The following is a 22,177-nucleotide window of genomic DNA, read 5'->3' as shown; positions in this document are numbered from 1 at the left end:
AATGAATTTTATAAAAAAAATAGTTATATCAGAAGTTTTAAAATTGTACATGTATGTATTTTCAGACTGTAGTACCTTTGAATGAAGAATGTGGATTGATCGAATGGGTCCCCAACTTGAAGGGTTTAAGGCCAATTTTATTGTCACTGTACCGTGAAAAGGGAATAAACCCGATGACTGGAAAGGAAATGAAACATTTTATGCCCAACTGTAATGATCCTGTGCAGTATGTTTATCATTATTTTGTCAGTTTTTAATTTTGCCAAGTTAAGTTTCTCTGATTTTTTATATTATATTTTAGAAATATTGACCAATATTGTAAATCAATACTGATTTAAATCTGACATACAGTGGGCATAAGCTATGTCAAAATTTAAGGATAATTCCTATCTGCCCTCTTTTAGTAAATCGCGTAAAATCCGTATAGGTGGTTTTCACGAAGTAATCTAGAAAATAAATTGGTAATTTAAACGTGAACAGATTAATAATCGCTACAATCGTTTTATCTGTAACCATTTAACTTGGAATGTCTAAGGAAGACTAAGGTGGCCCTGATGATTGTCATAGAAACAGGCATGGTGTACAACGTTTACAGAAAAAGCGCGGAACTAAATCATTTTCCCATTTTCTGTTAAGTTTATTTTTAGAGTGAAAGGCAGTAGCCAGCGAATGAATTTGAAAAAACGTGTTATGGCTTATTATTACTAATTAATATATTATGTATTTGGGTGATATGACCAGGCCAAATGTAGTGCTTTGACCAGAGGTCCATTGTGCTACCCCAGCCATTTAGACTTGAAAAAGCCCTGTCTCGGAAATGAAGCCCAAGATCTGCTTTGCAGTGGCATAGCCAGAAATTCGTTAAGGGGGGGGGTCGATGTATGGGAATGTCAAGAATGGGGTGGAAATTTAGTACAGTCAAAGCTAGGCTCAAAGGGGGTCTTACCCCGGAAACCCCCCCTTGTCTATGCCACTGCTGCTTTGGGCCGCATTAAAAGGACATAAGCTGTAAATGACCTAAGAGTAGGTCATCGAGGGGTAGTATCAGTACATTTGCCCTTTTGATAGGCATAATGAGCATCAGAGAAGGGTGTCACACTGAGAACCTCCTCCCTAATATGCATGTCAACTATTTATGGCTTACATTAAAAGTAGTTTAAGCTCTGCCCATTTCTCAAGCCACTTTCGCAGCACAGTGGAAATGGATTCTTAGATTTTCCAAGTGTATAAATATATAGTTTAATGTTGTAAACTTTTCCTATCTCATATCATTTTGTTACCATTTTAGAAAAAAATTGGAAATTTTCAAGAGCAAGTTTTTGCCAAGACATCCTGCCATTTTCAGCGAGTTTTTCATTTCTTACTTTCCCGATCCTACATCCTGGTACTTTGCAAGGTTGGCCTATGCTAGAACTCTGGCTGTTATGTCAATGGTTGGATACATATTAGGATTGGGAGATAGGCATGGAGAGAATATTCTGATAGATTCTAAAAGTGGCGATACTTTCCACGTTGATTTCAACTGTCTATTCAACAAAGTAAAAATCACAGGATATTTTTATTATTTATGAAAAATTACAAGTGTAAATGTAACAATGTTGTAAATCAGGGTGAAACATTTGATTGGCCTGAACGAGTACCTTTTAGACTAACACACAACTTGATTGACGCTTTGGTAAGTATCATAATTAGCCCTTTTTTTGCCCCAAACTCCCAATATATTTGTGACATTTGTTTTCAGGGCCCAACAGGCTATGAAGGAATTTTTAGGAAAGCATGTGAGGCTACAATGACAGTTATGAGGAATCAGACAGATGCTTTAATGAGTATGCTGAAACCATTCATTTATGATCCATTGGTGGAATGGGGTAAGACGGCGAAAAGTGGTAACAAATCAGCCTCGGATACATCTGGTGAAATAACCAACGAGAAAGTAAGATGACATTTCTTACATTTTTAAATGGTAAGGCTAATGCTACGGAATAAACACAGAGTACTGTGTGACAATGATGCTATAGAAAAACCCTTAAGTGAGGTATTTCTGCATAATTAAACATTCTGGGATAGGAAAAATAGATAGTTTATGTCTATCTGTTTTTGGGGATAGTTTATATAATAAGTCTAAAATTATGCTCTATATGTTCAGATATAAAATAGTTTTATTAAAAGTTACATAATTACCAATAGTGTGTTAATGGAAGTGTTTTTAAAATGAATGTTTATAGTTAAATAAAATTTGGGAGGGGAGGAGTGTAGCCTGCTGAGAGCTTCGCGAACTAGGGAGACACTGAAGAAGACTAGTAAGATTGTTTTTTTTGCAACTCAAAGGAATCACTACTATCATCTAAGTTTTAAAACAAAATTTGAAAGAACAGATCAGAAAGTGGGTAAATTGCCTATCCTATTCTATCTCAATAGCATCATTAACTTTTGCTGCTAACTATATGTGGAGCAATGTGGAATTGATACCATACATTGGGAAAAATAAGCGACTTAGTATTTTCTACAGGATGCTCTTAGGCACTCAAAAAGCGCTTCTGATTTGTTTTCTCACTACACAGACAATCTCGGATAAGCTTGTGATGATATTTGCTTATTCCACTAGCGACTCACTTCAACAAGGAGCAATATCCAGTGGGAAACTCTGAAAGCGCTCTGAAATTGACCACAAAGTCTTAAAAAAAGAGAGAACGAGTGAGTTTCCCAGATAAAAACTAACTGAAAGCCTAAGGAGATCCATATATATTAAACTTATTATTTACCATGGTGAATATTAGTAGAAATTATGTTTAATTCAGAGAAAACGGCATGGTATTAGAAGATAAAACTTATTTTGGTATTAGAAGATAAAACTTATTTTATACAAGACGTTTCGAGCCGAGGCTCTTCTTCAGTCGTTCGTTAGTTTTAATTTGATTTAAAATTTTACCACGCGCCATATTCAAGTTCTAATCAAATTAAAACTAACGAACGACTGAAGAAGAGCCTCGGCTCGAAACGTCTTGTATAAAATAAGTTTTATCTTCTAATACCATGCCGTTTTCTCTGAATTAAATATAATTTCTACTAAGGAGATCCAGTTTAAAAGTGGGGATAGCTACAGAGCAATTTATCAGATCAACTTTCAGCTGATCCTTGCTGGATTGAGTCACTAGTAGAAGCAAATTTCATCACAAGCACTTGAGATCACCCAGTAGAAAACACTTGAGTCCAGCAAAAATGTGTGGTCATTCTAAAAATAGCTCTCAATAAAATTTATTAAACTATATTTTTAAGATAGGTATTATTATTATTATTGAGTGGGGTGGCAAGCCAAACACTTCGACCTAAGGTCCATTGTGCATCCCCAAACTTGGTGACTTAAATAAGTCCTGGCCGTGATGTTAGAGACGTCATACGTCTCCAACCGATGCATACCCAAATGCTCAAACCTCTGGGCTGCATAGTAATCGCAGCTACAGAGTACATGTGAGGCAGTTTCCTCCTCAGCTAGACAAGCTCTGCAAATCAGGTCAAATGTCTGTTTAGATGGCAGTGGCCTGTAAGTAGGCCAATAACAATCCTAATACTAGCCCTAGAGAGCGAGAGTAATTCTCTGGCTCTCTCCCTAGAAGGGCCAAGAGTAAACTCTTTGGCCTGCCTTTGACCTTCAATCTCAGACCATTGTCTGAGTTCACAATCTGACATAAACTTGGCCCAATTAACCCAGCCCTCTCACCTTCCTTGGCCAAGGCGTCGGCCCTTTCGTTCCCAAGATGCCCCTTATGCCCAGGTACCCAACAAAGTTGAACTTTATTGTGCAACCCAAGAGCACAGAGGAGATCTAAGCAGCTAAAAACCAGTTTAGGAAGAATACTATACTGGCTGAGAGCTCTAAGAGTGGCCTGGCTATCCGAATAAATCTGGATAACCTTCCCAAGTTCCCATGATACCCCTGATGTAAACAGTAAGCAACACAGGAGCAAATGGCAAAAATTTCTGCCTGGAATACACTAGTGTGTATCCCTAGGCTTTCATAAAAGCCAAAATTATTAGTAAGGCAATACATCCCCGCACCAGTGCCATAGTGGGCCTTAGACCCATCAGTGAACCAGACAATCTCTCCTCTGGTACCGAGGGTTAAGTTACTCCACTCCGCACGTCTAGAGAAGTTGATCTCAAAAGGTTTACTAAAGTGAAGTTTAGTAACCATCATATCAGAACCCATTGTCAGAATCAGCATCTGATTGGAAATATCCCAATAGAGCTTGGTGTGGCTATGCTCCCAATTATTAGCCTTCCACCAGCCATTTTGGTTAAGCCTATAGGCACCTAAAAAGGCAGCTTCCTCAATAAAAAGTTGAGAGGAAGTATATTCAGGATAATTTCCAGAGAAGTGCTTGGGGCTGTTCTCATGGCTCCTGTAATGCCGACACAAGCCAGCCTTTGTAGAGTGCGCAGATCAAACTGCACAGTCCTTAAAGTAACTCTTGGCCACCAGACTACAGCTGCATAAGACAGGATAGGTCTGATGATCATGGTGTACAGCCAGTACACAGCTCTGGGGCTTAGGCCCCAGGTCTTGCTAACTGTACTTCTAGTTCTCCAAAATAACATTTTACCCTTCTTGACTATATAGTCAAGGTGTGGCTTCCATGTTAGTTTGCTATCCAGGATGACCCCGAGGTACTTCACCTCGGTGCTCTCCACTAGGTCCTTTCCAAATAAGGAAATACCCTCGAACATGGCTTTTATCTTTTTACGAGTAAAAGGAACCAAGACAGTTTTATTAGGATTAACCATGAGGTTGACCTCCTTGCACCAGCTCTCAACTGATGCTAGAGCCCTCCTCATTACGTCCTTCACTGTTACCGGGAATTTCCGAGTAATGATGATAGCAATATCATCAGCGTAACCGAAACAGCGGCATCCTCTTCAACCTCCGAACAAGTTCATCCACCACCAGGCACCAAAGAAGGGGAGAGAGAACCCCCCCTGTGGGCAACCACGCCTGGTGGAGACCATAAGGGAGTCACCCAGCAAGGAGGATGTCGCTTTCCGGTCTGTTAACATAGATTTGATCCAAAGGCACAATGTGTCATTGATACCAAATCTCTTCGCAGCCTTCAGTATAACTGTGCTGGAGACCTTATCAAAGGCTCCCTCAATATCAAGGAAAACCGCTAGAGAAATTTCCTTGTACTCAATTGCCTTTTCCAGGCAGCTGCTGATACCATGCAGGGCGGTCTCAGTAGACCTGCCTTTCTGATAGGCATGCTGAGCAGCCGACAGAGGAGAGTTGCAAAGAACCTCCTCTCTAATATAGTTGTCCACCATTTTCTCCAGAATTTTTAGGAGAAAAGAGGTAAGACTAATTGGCCTAAATGCCTTAGCTTCCAGGTAATCAGATTTACCAGGCTTGGGTATAAAGATTGCTTGAGACAGCTTCCAGGTGCTAGGTAAATGCCCTAGAGCAGAGGGCATAGAATATCACTGCCCTCCTGTAAAAGGATAGGAAAAATCCCATCCAGTCCCGGGGACTTATTGGGTTTAGATGACTTAATAGCCCATATAAGTCTAGAATGCGTGACGACCTTATTCGCCACTGCCCAATCTTCCCTTTTGGTTCGATTGATCCTCAAAGGGAGAGTGCCAGTGCCACTATTGCTGGTGACCTTTTAGAGTCCGGAAAGTGTACATCTAACATATGTGTCAGAGTGTCCTTACCGGACGTGGAAAAACTACCATCTTTCAACTTAATGGTGTCAAGATGCTTAGTATTATCGTGTGCCAAAATTTTCATTGAAGGCTAGGCCGGGTTCTATTTGGGGACAGTCCCTCTTGCTTAAGGGTGAGTTCTTTCGAGCCCTCCCCTTGTTTTGGGTCCGGTCCTTTCGAGCCCTCCCCTTGTTTTTTGTCGGGTCCTTTCGAACCCTCCCCTTGCTTAAGGCCGGGTTCATTCGAACCCTTGCCCGGTTTTTGTTTTTTTGTTTGTTTTGTGACTCCATTTTGGTCCTACGAGAAAAGAGGAAAGTAAAAGGTCACCGCCCTTAATCCTCTGTCCGGGCGGATGGTTAATTACAACGGGGTTTCACCTGGTTCCCCGAAGGGATCGTTCATGATACCGTATTTTCGCTTCCCCGGTACCATTCAACCCTCAGCACGATACCTTACACCTTGGCTTAAGGAAGAAGCAGAGCCTTAGTTGGCCAGCATGGAGGGTTGCCCCTCCACCTGTTACTCCCTTCCACCATGAAGAGGTACAAGGTTGTAGTTTATGGAAGGGAAGTAAGATAGGTAACTGGCACACATATGTGAAATGTAATTATAAATTTGTTATATGCACTCTTTCCAGCAATACACAAGTAGTGTTTTCCACTTTCTGCTCTAGATATTGTACTGGTCAGAATTTAATGTTCTATTTATGTGGGTTGATAAATTTTTGGCGTGTACCAACACTTATAGCAAAATGTTTTTGCATATACCTCAGCGTGTAAATAAAATCTTCGGCTTTTTTTCCATTTATCGCTTAAACGTGGCAAGATCGATGAAGTCAGAAACTGATCTCAAGCAGTCAAACGGTAAAAGATATAATACCAGGGGTCCACCCTAGAACAGTAATGAGAAGAAATCACACCTAAATTTCCGCAATCTAATTACAGCATTATGTGAAGAAAGTATTAAAGGGGCTCCAAAGTTCGGTGGCAAAAAAAGAAAATTGAGCATGCTTTTCATCCCCCCAAACCTCTAACTCGGCCTTGGCAGAGGTGGGCAGAGTCAACCGTAAATTTCGCACTTTACTGACTTTACACACATTTTGCCACCGAACTTTGGAGCCCCTTTAACTAGTAAAATTTTATGTTAAGCATTGAAACTCCCCAAGGACTTCTAAAAGAACCCGAACCCAATTAGGGGAGGAGCTTAGCATTGACTTCATATATCAACAATTAGATACCGGGTTTGCACCGCCAAAAGTGCCAAGGACCAAATTATGTTATTAATTTGAAACACAATCGATAGATATCATATAAACATGTAGCCTTCCTTGTGTAATCTATCTTCTGGTTAGCGGCCAAAATGCTCCAATCCCAACGCAGGTTCTCTCTCAGAGTAGGTGGAGATTATTTTCCAGGAATCATGAAAACGAAGGCGGCAATATTTGTTTCCACATTTGCTCTGTCAACTTGAATACGTTCTTGGTATTGGCTATAGCGAAAGATAATGTAAACCTCGAACCCTAGATTCGAAATAACTGCCTCGCGCGTAGTCAATTTGGTTTACCGAGCGTTTACCCATTTCATACCGAAACTCCGAAAAATTAGCTACATAGTTACCATAGTAACTAACTAGATATAAGACCACAGTCAACTTAAGGTGGTTTCTTTTCACCTGTTCTCGGACTAAAACGTTTTATTCGGCGGTTCCGGGGATGAGAATTACTCCACCCAATAAACTATGCTCTTGTTCCGGAGTATTAGGGCTACTCTTTTTACTCCTTCCACCTTTTGATGAAAATAAAGCAACCGATGGAGGCCGGAAGTGAGTAAACGCTTCGATAGAAAATCGTCAATCAGAAAGCTCTCAGAATTCGAATCTATGGTACGGAGTTCCATATATAGCCCTCATACACGGTGGTTTTATGCTTGGAGTTGGAGGACTAAATTTTATTTTAGTAGATAATGGGGTGGTGGAGTTCGGCTTCAACAGTGGGCTGGCAAGCTTTTGGCTTTAGTGTGGATAAACTTACTTTGCCAATATTCCCAATGTTCATTGGTCCAAAATCCTTTCACAACGCAAAGTATTTTTCTCAGCCAATCTTGAACCGGATGACGTAATCCGCAGTCATTGAAATTGAAAACTGGTCCTACCATTCCGGTCCTACTTTTAGTTGCTTCTCACATAGATATGGCGTCAAGGGCGGGAGAGTTTCGTTTGGCAGACCACAAAATACGTGTTACGCCGACTGCAAATTTTTCCGACTGTTCATTTGGCCGACTGCTCGTTTGGCCGACTGCTCATTTGGCGGTTGGACGGTACTATTTGCGTTTGGCTAGGTACTGTCCTCTAGGTCGCGTTGTATAGCGTTTTCCATTTCGAACCTCCGAGCACTCCCGGAGTGCTCCAAAATCAAAATCGTATTCCATTGGGAAAAAAGGGGCAACTCCGAGGGGGAGGATCGTCTTCCATTGACCAAGGTACTCCCTCCCGGAGTGCTCCCAGCTGCCCCATCTCAAGAGTCGGAGTGAACCAAAAAAGTGCTCCGAAAAAGTTTCGTATTTCATGGGAGTTACCAGGGCGAATCCTCTGAGCGCCTCCTACAGAGAGCAGTAACGTCATTCAACAAATCCGGATAACACTCGGAGGTTCCCAATGGAAAACGCTATTAGAAGGCCCAGCTTGGTTATTAAAGAACGGCGCCAATACTTAAAATACTTAGAATACATTGCCCGTTCTATAAGTCAACCTAACACTAAATACATAGTATAGGACAGGCTATAGTATAACAGTCGGTCAAATGAGCCTTTCATTTAACTTAGTCGGCCAAATGAGCAGTCGGTCAAATGAGCAGTCGGTCAAATGAGCAGCTGGTCAAATGAGCAGTCGGTCAAATGAGCAGTCGATCAAATGAGCAGTCGATCAAATGAGCAGCTGGTCAAATGAGCAGTCGGTCAAATGAGCAGTCGATCAAATGAGCAGTCGATCAAATGAGCAGCCGGTCAAATTAGCAGTCGGTCAAATTAGCAGTCGGTCAAATTAGCAGTCGGTCAAATGAGCAGTCGATCAAATGAGCTGTCGATCAAATGGGATGCTCATTTGGCCGACCAGAATTTCGGCTAAAAGAATAGTCGGCCATATGTTCTGCTCATTTGGACGACCACTATCCATAATACCAGCCCCCCCCCCCCCCCCGAAGTCCTATATTTTCAAGAAGTCCTATAACATCCTATATGTTTAGCAAAATCCTAAAAAAGTCCTATAAATTACTATAATTTTGATATTTTGCCCATTTGCAATCTCGCCACTCACAATTGTCAGTTAAATTGCTAGATTTAGCTATGGAATAAATTCCTATACAAACATTCTATTCTATACTTTTGTTATTGTTAACATGGTTAGCTACTAGTATATTTTTGTGATAAAACGGTTAAAACCAAAGATTTATTTCACTAAATATAGATTTAGTTTTTAAATGCATTAAGTTAGTAAATGAAATCCTAAGCAGACGCAAATCCAGTAGTTTACGAGCTTCTATTCTTCTACGGTTCCGTTAGTGCAGATTCTGTTGGGGATTCTAGCCAGGTTTCCGGCTGCTCGGTATCGTTCGTTGTGGACCCTGCGTCTGTTTTCTCTCTTTGAGTTCCCTTCGCTTCCGGCTTTTTTCGTGGTTTTTTACCTTTTAAATCATCTCTTGTTTTTCTTATTATTTGATATTTGTGTTCCGTGTTTGGTGGTGTCTAAGACTTCGTGCCGACACCACTGGTTTTCTTTAAAAATAAACGAGCTTCTAGCATTAATCGCTAAGTGGCTGTATTTTGCGCTTGATGGGAACTTGGAGAAGATAAGAATATATGTGAAGGCTACACTAGCTATAGACACCAATTCGAGGGGTCGGACATTAAAAAAAAAATTAGAAAGCCCATTTCCTTACGTACAAGCTCTTGGCAGTAACACCCAATTCCCTACATGTTTTTAAATCGAATATCGTAATATCGGTTATAGCCTAAGCCTATCATAAGGTCTCCATAAGTAAAGGTCTACCACAGGGACCCGTGGTAACGGCGTTGTCCAGAAGAGGTGAAAATTAACGTACGACGATAGGGCAGTAGCGACATCTTATTTTTCAAAATTTGTACATCTGAAATATTATCTTACTTGGCATTCAGCCACGCTCGGGTTGATAAATGCCACACAAAACGCGTATAAATCTCAATTTTGAAAAATAAATACCTTCAGAAACGCAACTTTTATTTCTAATAGCCAGTTTTAGGTTCTGATGAAACTATTTCCAAAGATAAGTGTTAATTTTAAGTTTTAAAGCGATAAAATTAACGAAGTTAAAACCTGGGCTGCCAGATCTGGTCTCTCATTCAATACACTAAAGTCAAACGTGCTGCATCTTGGTAGAACAATCCCTCACGCAACGTACTACCTAAAAGGACAGATTATTCCTGCTGCCAAATGTGTGCGTGATCTAGGCGTCCAGATGGATGACAAACAGTCCTTCTCCGAACATTGTCGGGTTGTAGCGAAGAAAATTAGCATGTTCACCGGTCTTGTAAGAAGAACTTTTCATTTTAAAACTCCTCAGGTTATCAGGACTATTTTCAACGCCTTCATCCTCCCGTTGATAGACTTTGCATCCCCGATTTGGTCTCCCTATTTAAAAAGGGAAATGAGCCTAATCAACAAGTCAATAAACAAACTGACCAAACTAGTACCCGCCCTACGTGACCAAACTAGTACCCGCCCTACGTGACCAATCCGCCGCCTACAGACGACAGTTTTTACGCATACCCACTCTTGAGGATCGCCATGGTGAAACTGACTTAGGAGAGGTATACTTCATATTATCTGGACGAAGTGTACTCCGAGAATCGGATTTTTTCACGCGACAAACCTCAACAATAACTAGAGGGCAACTTTTTGTGACTCGTGTAAAAACATATAATATCGAAAACATCATTTCTCTAATAGAATCATTTCTCTAATAGAACAATATCCAACTGGATTCACCTTCCTCAAAAGACTGTGTCTTTAAAATCAAAAAAATATTCCTGAATCATTTACGTCACCCTTCTGAGCGCTTTTAAGCAGCCTCTGGCAGCTTTGGTGCAGTCATTAAGAAGAAGAAGAAGCTTTGGCTACGGTGCTAAGGGGCTCGCGTCGGAGATTTATCCCGCGTGGTTCCAAGTTTAAAAACGTTCGCGCAGGGCTTGCGTGCATTCATAATGCACTTCACGAAATTTATTTCAGAAATGCATAGTTGAGGACGTTGCCACTAGGAGGTGCAGATTTTGAATACCTACCTACCTCTGTGATCGTCCAAAATTTGGCCTGAAATGCATAGTTGAGGACGTTGCCACTAGGAGGTGCAGATTTTGAATACCTACCTACCTCTGTGATCGTCAAAAATTTGGCCTAGACCTTTGCTTATGGGGACCTTATGATGATAGGCTTACGATAATACTGAAAAGGAGACAACCCGAGGTGATTTTCACCGATTTTATTTAAATTCGGGGGAAAAGTAGTCCTTTATGTAACTTGAAATTTCCCAAAAGGAAAAGTTTCGTCGGGTTTTAACGTGGAGAAATCGCAGAAATTACCAATTTTTCTTCCATAACCAAAATTTAGTAATTATTTACCGAAATGTACAAACATTTTTACCCATATTAAATAATATAACCAATGTTACTTGTATTTACCCAAATTGCTTATTTTCCCCCAAATTAACCTGAATTTACCAATGTTTCATTTTTTATATAATTTTTTTTTAATATTTTAAATTCTGCAATTTCTCCATGTTAATCCATAGGGAAAAGATGGTTTTAAGTTGTCCAAAACATTTTTGGTAGCCATGGCAAATCTAAATCCTGTTGAATCTTTTCCTTTTTGGGAAATTTCAAGTAACAGAAAGGTCTACTTATCCCCCGAATTTAAAACAATCGGTGAAAATCACCTCGGGTCGTCTCCTTGTAAGTTTATTGAAGTTACAGAAACTTAGTATAACGTTTAATGAGAGCTTGTCGCGAAGTAAAAAGAGGGAATGGGAGAGGGGTTAAAAATACGTCATCAAATTTTGAAATTTGCTCTACTCCAGCGCCGCTGAGTGAGGCGTCTTAGAACGTATGTCTACGGGCGAGTAAATCGAAGAGAGAAAATCGCGTCAAACCATAGACTTATATTGTGAGACTAGCAGCGCTCTCAGTAAATGCAGGGCTTGCCACCACCCTCCTACGCATTGTAACCCGGCCACCTGAATTAATGGCTTCAAAAGTCGCTTGATGACTTAGGCCTAAGGTGGTGCCTTGGGTATTAGCCTAGCTGATTATTATTATTATTATTATTAAATATTTTAAAGAGTGCCAAGGTAGAGTTGACACACTTTTGGTTCTTATGTCGCTTTGGTAATAGCCAAAATTAAATGGTATAGCTTACCGTAATTTTTACACACGCCGACAGGGGTTTGAGTGCTTTCTAGGAAAATTAACTGGTACCGAAACGTGAAAATGTGTTATTATAATGTAAAGAGGCCTTTTTGTTTTAATGGGAAAGGCTAACTTCGATTAAGCTTCCATTAGAGCTCCTACCAAAGAGCCTTTGAATTCATCCATAGCCCTTAACTGAACTATTTCGTCGTCCCATTTTAACAATTTGGGCATGCAAGCAGTCATTGCGATTTTTTCAGCTCGTTTTTTGACTGGTGTTTTAACGTCGGTACAGGATCTAGACCATAAAGCCACCCAACTCGTGGGTTTCTCTTCTGGCAAACAAACTCTTTGTGTTTTAAATCCGTAAATCCGGACGCCACTCGAGGAAGCTAATTGCTTCTATCCTTCGTTGAATTTAAGTGTGAAAGTGACGGGGGAAGACAAAGTACATTAATTCGCTCCCCCTTTTGGCGGAAGAAAGGCGAAGACCTTCGCGTTAAATTCCTTCTTTACCCTTAAAGACCACCCCTGGTGAGAGGCTAATGAATCAGAAGCGAAATGGTGATTAAAAACAGAGTGCGCGGGTCTATTGTCTAATGTTTGAAACATGTTTTCACAATACTTTTTGGAGAAAAAAATACATCCACGATGACCAGACTTCCTATATTTTCCTATATTTTAATGCCTTCCTATAAATTCCTATTTCCCTATAATTATCCTATTTTATTTCCTATAATTTAATGCCTTCCTATAAATTCCTCTTTCCCTATAATTATCCTATTTTATTTCTTATATTTCCTATAATTTAATGCCTTCCTATAAATTCCTATTTCCCTATAATTATCCTATTTTATTTCCTATATTTTCCTATAATTCGCTTCTAAAATTCGTATTTTTCCTATAAAATTTTCAAAGCCTGATACATCGTGCAATATTTTCTAAACTTAAGTCATTATAGTGACTTTTAAAAATTATTACAAAAGGGGTAATATGATTGATAAAAGAATAAAACTTTTCGTCATTAGTGGAATCATTAGTGTTGAGTACGCGTAATTAGTGTTAGTCTATCTGACAGTGGCTAGCCAATCGATTAAGTATGACGACTAAAAAAAATATAACCGAATTCATTTTCAAAGTTTTTTTAAATTAAGCTTTAGTTAAGCACAGAGCCCAACCGAGAAAATCCCATGCTTTTTTAAACGGAGATTTTGTGGTTTTAAGTGGTCAAAAACATTTTCGGTTGCCATGGCAAATCGAATTTGTAGTGCAACGTCTCCTATTGGGAAATTTCATATCTCATGCCCGACTTCGAACAAAATGTGAAATAAACATCTCGGGTACTCTTGGACGCAAGTGTCACTGTCGAAAATTGGTTCAGTCTTAAAATTAGATATTGTTATTCTGTTACTTATGGTTGCGTTTTGACTGGAATTTTCAATTTAGCTTCCTTTGAAATCCTATTAAATCCCGCGATCTACTATTTATAATTCCTATAAATTCCTATAATTTCAATATGCTCCTATAATTTCCTATTTTCTCAAAATTGTTCCTATAAATTCTTTTTTTTTTCGAAATTTTCTAGTTATTCTATGGCTATATCCAGAAATTCCTATAATTTTAAAAATAATGTATTAGAAAACAGCCTTAACGTTTGTGAAAAATTTGCCTTCTAAATAGAGCTTAGCTCTGGCTTTGGTCCGGTATTCCCGAAAACATCAACGGTTGGGCTCCCAGAGTTCCTATAAATTCCTATAATTTCAATATACTCCTATAATTTCCTATTTTTTCAAAATTGTTCGTATAAATTCCTATTTTTTCAAAATTGTTCGTATAAATTCCTATTTTTAGCTAATTTGTTCCTATAATTTTAATATACTCCTATAAATTCCTATTTTTTCAAAATTGTTCGTATAAATTCCTATTTTTAGCTAATATGTTCCTATAATTTTAATATACTCCTATAAATTCCTATTTTTTCAAAATTGTTCGTATAAATTCCTATTTTTAGCTAATATGTTCCTATAATTTCAATATACTCCTATAATTTCCTATTTTTTCAAAATTGTTCGTATAAATTCCTATTTTTAGCTGAAATGTTCCTATAAATTCCTATTTTTTGGCTAAAAATGTTCCTATAAATTCCTATATTTTCTATGAAATTTCCTATAATTCCTATAATATTAAAAAAAAAATCGCTGGGAGCCCTGTGGTGAGATGTTAGGATTTCTCGGTAAAATATAGGGTAGATGCTAATATTTTCCTTTTTAAATGTATTTCTCTATTAGGCTTTGATCCACGTGCGTGATATAGAACTTCGTCTAAAGGGCATTGTGAAAAGCAAAAATAAACCTCAAGGTCTTCCGCTGTCCATCGAGGGACAAGTCGACTACTTGATACGAGAAGCCACCGACGAAATTAACTTGTGTCAAATGTACGTGGGCTGGTCGGCCTACATGTAAACTTAAACATCTACGTAACGGTACAAATCTACTGTGATATCAATAAAATATTTTCGTTTTTACTTTTTCATCCAAAAAGTCGTTTCTTATCGCGAGAAGCACGTGCCGTTTGTTGAGGGATCCAATTACTAATGTTTAGATAACATAGTTTATTTTTAATCGTCGATACTAATACTGGTGCTTTAAAGCGCGGACTTCTATCGATCTTATCCCTACAGTTCGTCTCTATGTTGTGTCGTAATTGGATTGCAAGGACGGGCCAATCGATGGCAGAAGCGACGAAAGTTATTTTGGAAGACAGTCCGCGACGCGATAAATTGCCGGGCTCTTCCCTTTAGTCACGGGGGTCTCCAATCGGCCCCCTTTTGATCTTTAACCCCTGCCAACGAAAGATTATTAACGACCGCGACTCTCTCTCTCTCTGGCGTTTTCCCCACATTCATTCGCGAGCTGGCATCGGCGAGAGAACGCTGCGACAAATCATGGCTCCAATGTCTTACGTCTTGTACGCTTACTTCTACGCGTCAATTTTCGCCCTTGTCGCTTATTCCAGTGGTAAGTTGCCTTTATGATCTTATCATTTAGCGATAGATGAAATTACGTTACTTTATGCCAAGAAAAAGAATTTGATTTCATAACATTTGTTTCATTGATTTCTAAATGCTATCATTTTTAACTTGAACTCTGCTTGCGGTAAACTTCGGATTTCTGTTATACAATTATGTCGAAATACGACACTAGTGTTTTCGGTAATCATGGTAATGGTACTATCTTAAACTTATTTTGGTTAGTGAGAACGTACGAGTCGACCCGTTTTATAAAACAATTCAGGGTTGCCACACGTCAGGGAAAAGTCAGGGAATTTAAGATTGGACCTAAAAAGTCAGGGAATTTTTAGAATTTGTAAAAAGTCAGAGAATTAAATTTTATTTTGGCACTTTTTTAAGGTTATTTTTTAGACCAGATCTATGACAAATTCTATGATTATCATTTATTTCGTTGAAAGTTTGGCAAATTTTTTCAACATTGCAATAACCTTTTTACTTAAATATAAGTCCATTTACATTTATTAACTTCTGATAAAAGTCAAATATAAAATAAAAATTTGGCCTTAAAAAGTCAGGGAAAACAGGGAATAGTCCGGGAATTTGAATCTCAAAATTTTGTGGCAACCCTGAACATGAAGTACTACTTAGGTCAGATTCCGCGATTAAAATTGAAATAGTGCCACCTAGGAGGCACAAAACACAAGGAGAACGCAGCTAGCCTTTAAACACGCTAACGAAGGGTTGTGTACGAATTTCATTGGACGAGCGTCACGAGCCTTTACGCTGAACGTTTTCCGGGCGGGGGAGGGACGACAATTTCCGAATTTTCCCCTTCCGACGGCAGCAGGCGCTAAAGCGTCTAGCCAATGAAAAATGTACACAAGAAAATCCACGACATTGGACGGGTTGCGTTCTCCTTGTGTGGGCAGTGCTGTGTTTGTTGCTCCTAGCTGCCACCATCTTTTGGGGACTCGTTTTGAACAATTGTTTTTATAGATAATATATTATTTTGCTATTTATGAATAATTAAAATTCATCTTTAATTAGGGTCGAATAACTAAATTAATTGTTAAATTTTACTAAATAATTTAAATTAGTATACAATACGTTATAATTAACTAATGAAATTATACCTGTAAATTAGTTTCGCTATAGCCGCATTAGAACGCCCAAACCTCCCCATAAAGTTTCTCACAGTACACGAATTCCGTTTTTTTTGCACTCCCAAAACCTGTGGTGTCCTGGGACCTAAGGTTTTTTTTATGTTTTTCGCGAATAGAGAATTACTAGCTTGGGGCCTCCAGCTAATAGTTGATTTTATAAAATAAAAAGTGGTCTGGCCCAACTTGTTAATATGTTGCTCTTACGTCACAAGAAACAGCTTTATTAGTATATTCTTCGCACGAGCTATTTGCATGCGCACTATAAAAAGCTATATTCCTCGCGATTGTAGCGCGCGCTCGTAGACTTTCAAAAGTAAGAGACTGTGACGTAAGAGCAACATTTAAACAAAATGGCCCCGTTACTTTTAAAAAAGAACTATTGAGCTGAGCGTATATTTTTAATGGTTTAAGAATTTAAGACCCTACCCAAGAATTTAAGACCTGACCAGCGAGCTTAGAGCACCTGTTTAAGGCATTAAAAGTCGCTAGATGACTTGGTGGTGCATTGGGTATTAGCCTAGCTGATTATTATTTTTACTAAAATCCACAAGTGTACAATCAAATTTGCCAGTCCGTGAAAGGGCAATCCGCAAGGTTTTAAAAATGCGTCGTATGTCGACGCGAATCCTTTTAAGGGCTACCAACATAGCTCTAGATGGTTACCAAATCCGTAGGGGCCACACGACCCCAGGCTGGGAAAATGAACTTTGTACATAAATAACAATAGGTACTTGACACTATGGCGGCATAGAAGGGTACCCACGCTTCTTCCTATTGATATAAAAGCGAAATGTTATTACACTATCGTATATGGGGTTGCCACACGTCAGGGAATTAAAAAATGGCCCGGGAAAGGTCAGGGAATTTAAAGAATTTGTAAAAGGTCAGGGAATTAGATTTTCTCTTGACACTTTTTGAAAGTTAATATTACTCTAGATCTATGACAAATTCTTTTATTATCATTTATTTCTTTGAAAGTTTTGCTAATATTTTCAAAATTGCAATAACCATTTTACTGAAATATAAGTTCATTTAAATATTTTAATTTCTGATAAAAGTGAAGTATAAAATAAATATTTTGACCTTATAAAGTCAGGGAAAATCTCTTAAAATGGTCAGGGAAAACGGAATAATCAGGGAATTTTAATCTGAAAATTTTGTGGCAACCCAGCTATAATACAAATTGAGTGGACGCCACTATCGAGACAGACAGACACACAACTTTCGGAAATATAGATAAAATAAATTTAATATTTCCAGGTGCGTATGACTACCATACAGCTTTACTTGGGTCACTCAAGAAACGTAACTTTAGCTTTTCAATCAACATTTCTATTATATGAAAGTGCCATTACGAGAAACAGTATTACTGATAACAATTCCTAAAAATTGGCATATTTTTATCTTACGTTTATTAAGCTTTATTATTTTCTATCACGTGCTAAAATTGGAGAGATATTTTTTTTAGAAATTGAGAACATTGAACTTCCGCCTTTGAAATGACGTTCGCTCCCACCCTTTAATTACTCGCCAACGCGTGCAATTAAAGTTTAATTAACGCGATTGTGTTCTTTTTCTCTTTGTAATTATTCTAGATTCTAAGAAATTAAGCTCGTTGCTTCGTCGCTCGGCTGATTCTGAAAGAGATGACGTGAATGAATCCGTCAATTTGCAAAGCGTCTTGAATGATGCCGTCCAAGATGACGGGGTCGTTAGTCCGAACAAATTTCTCCACAAATTAATGAAAGATCCTCTACCAGTAAACGATTTCAATGTTTCCATAAATTCCGGGATGGCCAACTTCCGTTGCCAGTTCCAGAAAATGGAACTGCACGGTCTGAAAGATCTGCAAATAAAGAAAATGGTTGTTAACTTAGGTCAAGCCAACGCCAGCGTCACGATGTACGATCCTCTTCTCAGATTGACGGGCGTGTACAATCTGGAAGGGTACGCGGTCTTCGTGCCGTTGTCGGGCGTAGGCGATTTCACCATGAACGCCACCGACGCCCAAGGCTTCGCCGAAGCCACTCTGAAGAAAGACGAAGAGGGAAATTTACAAGTTGACCAGATCAAGGTCGAATTGAACGTGGGGAATTTGGAGTTCAAGTTTGAGAACCTGATGGGTGCCTTGGAATCTTTTTCAAACAGCCTGCTAAACCAATTGAGCGACACGGTTTTTGAGAAAATACGCGCCTCTACGTTGGGTGAATTACGAGAAGCCATGAGGAGAGAAATCACATTGAGACTTCAAGACATCCCCGAAGGAATGTTTGAATCCAACACTTCGAACGTTTTCGACAGCCTGCTGGAGAGAGCGGCCGAAACCATCGTAGATAATGATTACGAACCAATGGCTTTGCCGGAATACGAAGACACCTTTCAACGAAGGGCTTTTTTCCTCAACGTTTACGGACAAGTCAAGGCCAGTAACGGTACTCTTCACGGACTTTCAACCGTGCAAAGAACCGGGGACATTTTAGCGGTCTACGAAAACGATTCCATCGTATTCGAAGCCAGTTTGGGATTCCGCAACTTGACGGGGAAGTACAACTGGAACGCTCATTTCATGGGCGTGGGACCCATGGGCACCCTCAGTTTGTCCCTGACTCACACTTCCATCTTTATGAGGATCCATCAGCAACTGAGGAAAGGCAGCAAACCGAAATTTCTCGACCTGGAACTCGACCGAATTGGTCAAGTTTGGATCGACGTTCACGGTTTGGGTAGTTTGGATTTTCTTTTGGAAATTATCATCAACTTGGTAACGAACGCTTTGAAGCATTCCATTTTACAGAACGCCATTATCCCACCTGTACGCGATTCCGTTCAATATCAAATCAACAATCTAGCCGATTTTATGTGAAATATTGAACGTATTTATTCCTTTTTCCACTAGAAAAACTCAGTTAGAAAAATAAAGCAAGCTTGGCATAATTTTTCGACACTATTGGCCCTTTTTTTGTTTAAGCAAGTGTCGACTCCAGCTATTCACTGTTAACCGAGACTACTTAAGTGCTCCTTATTTTTCAATAATAAACATCCACGGATTTTCATTAATTGATTTGGTAGATGGCGTTAAACTTCTGACGTTGCCTTAGCCGCGTTCTTTTTAGTTAAGAACAAAAACCTAGAGCAACAACGATCTCGCAACTTTCGCACTTTGGAAATAATGTTTAATTTACATTGAAATAACAATAGTTTTCGGTCCAATCATTAGTCTTTCGTTATAAATTCTTTTAAAACGTGGCTGTCGTGTTATCACTTTAAATTTGAATTTTAAAGCAAGTGCCGGCTCGACGTGTACTAGTTCTTTTTTCAACAGATTTCACTAGCGTCGACATATAAACAAGATACTTAAGCTACATTTTGAGCCAAAAGTACCCTTCACGTTGATTGGCTCGTTTGTAAATTTAACAATAACTTCAATTAGAGTAATTTTTAACAATATATTTTATATGGGATATTTAATCTAGGTTAAAGTCCACTAAGTAGCGTATAAGTTGTTTAATTATAATAATCTACAATGTTTCTCCGACGACGTTATCGTTTCACTATTTTGAATTCTAGCTTCCTGTGCCATTGATAGATGGCACCACGGTCTCCAGTCGTTTTTTCGAAGAATCGGCTATATTCATTCATTACCATTTCAAATAAAAATGGCCTTATCATAATACAGGTGGCAATGATAGAGCTGACAGTTGCTTTAAGTTCGAATATATTTTTACTAAAATAATTTTTTACAGGCCCTTAAAGGTTTGTAGTCCACTTGTGTTTCAAACAATATATATGTACATTCAGCCAAAATTAATTAAATATTAATTCAGATATCGATCACATTACCTAGAGGATTATATTTCCGTCGTAGGTCAAAGAAAAATATTAGTGGTCGCGGGTAACTGATTTAGAAAGTAATAGCGTTGGAGACAACTTGCTGTTTTCCCACCAAAAGGTGGCAGACCAGACACATTTCACTCAGATGCTTCCACCTAAAAGATCTGTTTCTTTTTGACACGTTTTAAGTAATCCATTATTTCATCCCGGGAAAGTTTGTATATATAGTTCATCTGTATGTGTTACTTCAATGGTGTCCTTTTAATCGAACCATAGGGTCAATACTAAATGTTTTGTCTTGGTTAACTTACATTAATTGTTATTCAGTCCCCCACGCGATTTGTAGCGCGGCCTTGACGTGCCGATTATTCATGAATTCCAAACAATTTAATTATTATATAACTTAAATCTAAACTTAACGCGTTAAGTATTTTACATTATTTACAAATGAATAATATGTATTTAATATTTTTATACTTCAATAAAATTTTGGCCAAAATATTTTCAAGCTTTAAAACGTAACACCAAAAACCGTTTAAGAATTCGAAGTTTTTGTGAGCAGTACATCGCAATTTATAACGAAATTATAGAAGAATAAGTATGACATAAAAGCATTTAATGAAACCTTGTTCACGGGATATATGACGTAAATTACGTCACTTACAACTTGGGGGACGAAATGCGCGTCATCAACTTTACTGATGGGAACGGTAGTAAATTAGAACTCCTCGCGTATTTCTAACTTTTCTAACGCCATTTTAAAAAACAACGATGACTGAATAAAAGCGTTCAGCAACTTACGACGTCATTATGACAACAAAGCTCATCGGTGGAAAATATAAATATCAAATCCATCGGGTTTTTTTCCGTCGAGGCGTCGACTGTTACTGAACGTACTCATAGTTTAGCTCGTGCCTCGCGATCACGTTATTTCGTTTCCATGGTAACCTTTCCAATAGCACAACGATTTTAAGAATTTAGCATTTTTGGGTCCGCTTAATCTTTGTTCCGTGTGAAACAAGCTCTCATTGAATTATTTTCTACGGAAATGTTATACAGACGCATACTTTTGAATTATTATGTTGCACATGGTGTTATTGATATCGGCAGGGTTTCAACACAGTACTGTTGAGCCCCAAAAGGGCGAAACCGGTCTACTGATGTAATCTCTGGCGGAAATTTTTATTTGGGATTTCGAAGTATTGCAAAATGAGAAATTATCTGGCGTCATTTTACTCCAACTCTGTCATGGCGAATACTTTGAGTTGGAGTAAATTTTGTTTCCCAAAATGGCAGCTTGTGGCCATTTTAACAGATAAAGTCTGGATAAGCACACCAATTTAATCAGTTTACTTTATTTACTCCTGCTTTTGAGGAGTAAATACTCTGTACTTCACGGTGCAGAGTAAGGCCTAGAATAATCATCTTCACCAGAACCAGCGAAAAGCATCCGCCTTGATGATACTCATAAAAACAGACGTGGTCAAAAGGATTTTCAAGGCAGAGCTGGGGGGGGGGGGGGGTTGAAGTCCATTTAAAATACGTCATTCGGTTGCCGTTCGTCGCATTTACAAAGTTACACTCTGATGACGTTTCAGTGACGTTTTTTGAATCGAGTTCCGACTATTCACATCTCCCTTGAAAGTCCTTTTAAAGGGTTCCATCAGCCTCGTTAGGGGATGACAGTGGGGGGTGAAATAGCACTATTTTTTTAAAGCGGAAGGAGACAAATTTTTGGTAATGCGAATATTTACAAAACACGTGGTCATTTCGCGGAAATTCGGATTTCGATATCGGTCGCGACGGACGGAGTTTTTGTCACCTTGGCCTAGTTTGCTTTTATTGGAATTTAATTAGAATTAATATGGAAAGTTGTTCTTGTTCAACGAATTGTCTTAGTGATTGATTTTCTTTAAGTTTATCATGTATTTTATTATTACCATTCATTTCATTGCTCGACATTGTTAAATCCGAAAATTTTAAAACCGACTGGCGCACTCGCGGAGGAATACTACGCGGTCATTGTACATTCGTTTAGCGCCCTCTAG

At 38.7% G+C, this 22,177-nt stretch overlaps 2 protein-coding genes across 2 annotated transcripts in view; both read left to right on the top strand.

Annotated features, from left to right (window-relative positions):
* The window catches only part of mei-41 (ATR serine/threonine kinase meiotic 41), a 40,355-nt gene extending 25,690 nt beyond the window's left edge, over window positions 1-14,665 (top strand). The window contains exons 47-51 of the mRNA XM_090162974.1: window positions 66-226; window positions 1,289-1,538; window positions 1,610-1,675; window positions 1,742-1,933; window positions 14,414-14,665. Coding sequence (XP_090019100.1) covers window positions 66-226; window positions 1,289-1,538; window positions 1,610-1,675; window positions 1,742-1,933; window positions 14,414-14,587 — 843 coding nt within the window. The 3' untranslated portion in view covers window positions 14,588-14,665. The remainder of the gene's footprint in view (window positions 1-65; window positions 227-1,288; window positions 1,539-1,609; window positions 1,676-1,741; window positions 1,934-14,413) is intronic.
* A 362-nt stretch (window positions 14,666-15,027) lies between these two features.
* On the top strand, window positions 15,028-20,630 carry LOC149922722 (uncharacterized). Its single transcript, XM_090162721.1, has 2 exons — window positions 15,028-15,142; window positions 17,894-20,630. The coding sequence occupies exons 1-2, from the start codon at window positions 15,070-15,072 to the stop codon at window positions 19,159-19,161; spliced, it is 1,341 nt and encodes a 446-aa protein (XP_090018847.1). The 5' UTR covers window positions 15,028-15,069; the 3' UTR covers window positions 19,162-20,630.
* Window positions 20,631-22,177: the final 1,547 nt, after the last annotated feature.

This window comes from Leiobunum rupestre, chromosome 11 (assembly GCF_980474605.1).
Source record: "Leiobunum rupestre chromosome 11, qqLeiRupe1.1.hap1, whole genome shotgun sequence".
Lineage (NCBI taxonomy): Eukaryota > Metazoa > Arthropoda > Arachnida > Opiliones > Sclerosomatidae > Leiobunum > Leiobunum rupestre.
The sequence above is the reverse complement of the archived record's forward strand: the minus strand, read 5'-3'. Positions and strand labels throughout refer to the sequence as shown.